Source organism: Acomys minous (assembly GCF_964271855.1).
Source record: "Acomys minous genome assembly, chromosome: 2".
Lineage (NCBI taxonomy): Eukaryota > Metazoa > Chordata > Mammalia > Rodentia > Muridae > Acomys > Acomys minous.
Genome location: NC_140484.1, coordinates 98,849,579 through 98,854,168, shown reverse-complemented (window position 1 = coordinate 98,854,168; position 4,590 = coordinate 98,849,579). Strand labels below are relative to the sequence as shown.

The window sequence follows — 4,590 nt, the reverse complement described above, 5'->3', positions numbered from 1 at the left end:
AAAATAAATTTTAATTGAAAAATAATAATGGTACACAGATAGGTCTGCTGTAACAGTAAAATATCAAGGTAAAAATGAAGTTACTGTTGGCAGATGTGGTACATTTACACAATGGAATACAAGGAAATCCTAAGATGTGCAGGCAAATGGGTGGAACTAGAAACAATCATTGTGAGTGAGATATCCCAGATCCAGAAAGACACGCATGGTATGTACTCACTTATAAGTGGATATCAGCTCAACATAGACGTCCTCTGAGAGACTCTACCTGGTGGGGGACCAGGACAGATACTAGGACTCTTGTGGATCTGGACCCAGGGTAGCCTGCACAAACTGTTACAACAACCAAGGATGTATCAAGCAGAGAAGCAGGGAGGATGATCCCTGGACAGCTCATCCTCCACATGGGAAGGGCTGGGGAAGGGGGGAGCAGAGGGACTGCCTCTGACAGTAACTCTGGCGCTTGAGATTTGATCACTGCCCCTTGGGGGAGAGGCCCTGTGGGAACACAGAGGAAGCAGATGCAGGCTATCCAGATGAGACTTGGTAGGCTGTTGTCAGAAGGTGGGGGAGGAGGACCCCACCTGTCAGAGGTCTAGGGCAGGGGACTAGGGAAGAAGTGGGAGGGAGATGGGAACGAGAATATAAGAACGAGTGGTTTACAATCCGGATGTAATGTGAATAAATTATAATAAAATAAAAAACAAACAGTACAAAATAAAAAGCGTGTCTCATAGCTATAGTATCCCAGTGTCACAGCGATGGCCTCTCAAGCTGAGAGTCTGCTGTTCCCTTAATGATCTATTTCATTAAGGGACTTTCCCAAAATACTTAGAGGACTCTCCTATCTTTTAATTTTTAGGCAAATATGAAAATATAAGAAAGTTATTTAGTGTCTCTTCCCTGTGTCCCCATGCTACTGTGTCTACAGAACCAGGTGTCATGAATTAACTACACACTCAGTATCTGCAAAGCTTCCGCTATGGCTAGCTGTCTCCAAGACAACCCAGTTGGAGAGCAGCCCTGCTCTTGCGCTTGTCTGGCATCAGTTCCTTGTTTTTTCACAATGCTATTTCTCAGCAATGGTTTGGCTAGGCCAGTGTCTGTAACCTCGAATCGGACTTGCAGATGCATGCAAAACAGACACATGATTTTTACAGCACAGAAAGCCTAACGTTTTTAAATAGGTGTGACAACTAATACAGGCTTTTCATGAATAAGTTAGTTATGTCACCCACGTCAGGGTTAATGAGATTGCCCACCCACTCTCCACTCTCGCCAGCAAAAAAAAAAAAAAAAAAAAAAAAAAAAAAAAAAAAAAAAAATCAAAACCAAAATCAAACAAACAAACAAAAAAAAAACAACAACAAAAAAACCTATGGGGACAAGTAAATAGGACAGATTCCATTTTAACAAATATGTGGGTATATAAGCATTTTCCTTCCTTGCACCACCAGCCAGGTAATATCACTGTGTGTTGACAGTTCCATATGTAAACACACTGATTGTAGATCTTGCACATGAATATGACTCCCAGTTTACTTTTGTGTATGCTGTGACAGATGTGCCCCCCTTATTCATCCTCTCCGGAAAAAAATTTTTAATTTTGGCCAAACGACTTTCCCCACTTACAGTCTAAAGGATTTATAATCTATTAAAGACTGTTCTCTCCCTCTTTCTCTCAGACCAAAAGCTTCCCAGTAATATTTCCCACCAGGTCCCGCTGTTTACAGTGGCTCTTATCCCATTTCACCCTCTCATCGCGTACTACCCACTGCAATGTACAGATTTCTGAGCCACAAATATGATTGTGTTGCTGGGGGCAACTTCCTAACCCCAACCCCGCCTTTATTTCCTGTGTCATGGCTGTTACTGGTACTACTGTTTGAATAACTTCCCTCATCTTCATCCTCCTGGAAATATTAACTTTCAGATCCCGTCTTCATCCCTAAGCAGGAGAAGGGCTTGATTAGGTTGTCAGTTATTTCTGAAACTGAGTTTGCTAATTTGCACATTCAGAAGCTTATTTTCTGTGAGCCTCTTGGAAGTACTTAGAAAAACAAATTTCTTAGTGCATGCAGCAGGGAGGCAGGAGTTCTCATGTGAGTGGTGGCCAGAGGAGAGCTAAGAGTCAGGACTCCAGTATAAGGCCTATGATTTTTAGGATATTCATTACCAACACGCTTTATATTTCTTCTCCCGTGCTTATACAGCAACTTCCCACCTTTTATGGCTGGCAGGAGGGGGGATAAAATAAAGGAGAAAACGCACATAAAGGGTTAATAACAATACTTCATTCCGTTAAGTGCCCACCAAAGATTAAAAAAAAAAGAAAAAAAAGAAAAAAAAAAGAAAAAAAGGAAAAGGTGCAGTCGCTCCATAATACCTATTATTATTCCCATGTGGAGTGATGTTATCATGCCCTTCTTGTTGGTTATTACACCTTTTTTTATGTGACCAAGTGTTTGAATCACCATGAGTTTCATTAAAAAACAAAACAAAACTGTAAACTTCTGATGGGTCATGTGTAGTGGTGTCTCATTCTGTCAGAAGAACACTGTATTTGTTCAGGCTGTATATGTAGGGACCCTTTCTCACCTCCACCCATTCCCATCCACCGTTTCAACAAAATAAATGCCCCATCCATCCCCCAAAAATTTTTTCACAGGCTCTTTAATGCTCACTTAAAGTTTATTTATGGTGGGGTTGTATACATGTTTAGGAAAGTGTGCTAAGTGCCTACACTGAGAACATTCCAGTTAAAACCAGTCCATTCCACATGGATGCTTCCAGTGCCAGTTGAGGTCACACAGAGAGGGGTCTTGATCTTTCCCTTGGCCAAGCTTCTGTTGCTGGTGAGTCCTGCTAACTCTCCAGGGCCTTCAGTGTTGGTACAGACCATCAGTCCCATACAAAGAACAAGATAAACAACATCTCAATGCATTTCACAAGTTCAGCACAGCACATCTCTTGTACAAAAATCCAAGAAAGCACAAAAGTGAAAGCACCAACCTGCTTACTCATAACACACATGCACAAAATCTTACATAAAAGTACACAAATGAATACATTGCATTAAAAAGTATAAAAGCACTGTAAGGGAAACTTAAAAGTTATACATGAAATACTGCACTGTGAATCTGGAATACTCTAATGACCCAACCCCACCCTTACACAGCCCTATATGGGTCAGAAACTATCAGTGTGCCCCTGGACCTTTCTAGTCCTCAGAGACACTGCTGCGGGGGCAGTGGGCAGCAAGATTAGCCTCCCGCAGAGCTCTGGCTTGCTCCAGAGCCTCTCTGTATCTGGAAGGCCAAGCCTGGGGGTCTTTCTTGAAGACCCTGGCCAGGAACTCCATGATCTGCATCTTGGTGATTTCACGGTTGGCTCTGGACCCCCAGAAGAACTCGTACTCGGGAGGTTCGATGTGGGGCACACGCTGGTACTTCAGGTAATTCTGCTGGACGAACTCCTCGGTGATAATCTTCCTCACATCCCCAAAAGTGGAGTGCTTCTTCCAGGGCCTCAGGCCCAGGATGCGCAGCACGTTCCAGACGGCACCCTCTCTGGCTCCGCGGCCCTTCACATAGATGAGGCTCAGGATCATGAGCAGGAGGCCTGTCATGGGCATACGGTTGTTCAGCGCCATCCTGTCCAGCTCCTCTGGGCTGAGTGCTTTGACAAGCGCAAACTCCATGGTGTGGAGATTGGTCAGCCTCAGGTGCAGCCCAAAAACTCTGGCGAGGATGAGGCTGGTGCGCCTGAGGATGCTTCTGCACCATTTCTTGTAGCTGCCCATGACATCTTTCACCATGTCTGGAAACCAGAGGACCATCCTCTTCTGGTCCTTCACCAACACGTACCACATGAGCTCGTGCGCCTTCTGCACCAGCTGGGCCGGGGCTGGCGGTGCTGGGATCGCCCGGGCTGGGCTCTGGGGCTGGTGGGCGCGGCCCTCCTCGGCAGCCTGCTGCAGGATCTTAGGGTCAACCTCTTCGAACCTTTCTGCGGGTGGCGGAGAGGCCTGTGGGGCTGCCATCGGGCCTTCGGGAGCGCTTGGTGGCCCTGCAAGGTTTGCGGCCAGAGACGCAGCAGGAGGGACCCCCACCGGAACCGCAGGGCTGTCAAGCACCTGGGAGTTGGGGACCTCGGTTGCAAAGTTAGGGTCGCTCGGGTCCTTGCTTTGTTCCGACATCTCGGTACCTTCTGATCGGAGCAGGACCGCTGCGACTTGGAGCTCTTGGAGCCGACACTCCCTAGGTGGACACTCGCAGAGGAAGTGCGCGTTAGTGAGCACTCCGCCTTCCGCACAGCGGGTCTGGCGGGGCGGGGCGGACATGATACTGCGCATGCGTTCCAGAAAGCCAGCAGGGTGGTAGGGCTGGGTAAAAGTAAAGAAGCAAAGCCCAACCGCTGGGGTCTGAGGGAGGGTACCACTAGACTAATGAGAAAGATCTCCAGGTCTCCCCTATAGTCCAGGGACGGATGGTGGTTGGGGAAGAAGAAAGTTTAAGGAGAAAGATGTAGCTGAGATGTTGAAGTCAAGTTAGAACACACTGAGTTTGTACAAAATCAAGTTAAGTATGA

At 46.5% G+C, this 4,590-nt stretch overlaps 1 protein-coding gene across 1 annotated transcript; it reads right to left on the bottom strand.

The window, feature by feature from the left end:
- Nucleotides 1–2,900: 2,900 nt before the first annotated feature.
- NDN (necdin, MAGE family member) lies at nucleotides 2,901–4,323 on the bottom strand. Its single transcript, XM_084767619.1, has one exon. It carries the CDS (start codon nucleotides 4,196–4,198, stop codon nucleotides 3,221–3,223), a length of 978 nt encoding a protein of 325 aa, XP_084623745.1. The 5' UTR covers nucleotides 4,199–4,323; the 3' UTR covers nucleotides 2,901–3,220.
- Between the last annotated feature and the right edge of the window lie 267 nt (nucleotides 4,324–4,590).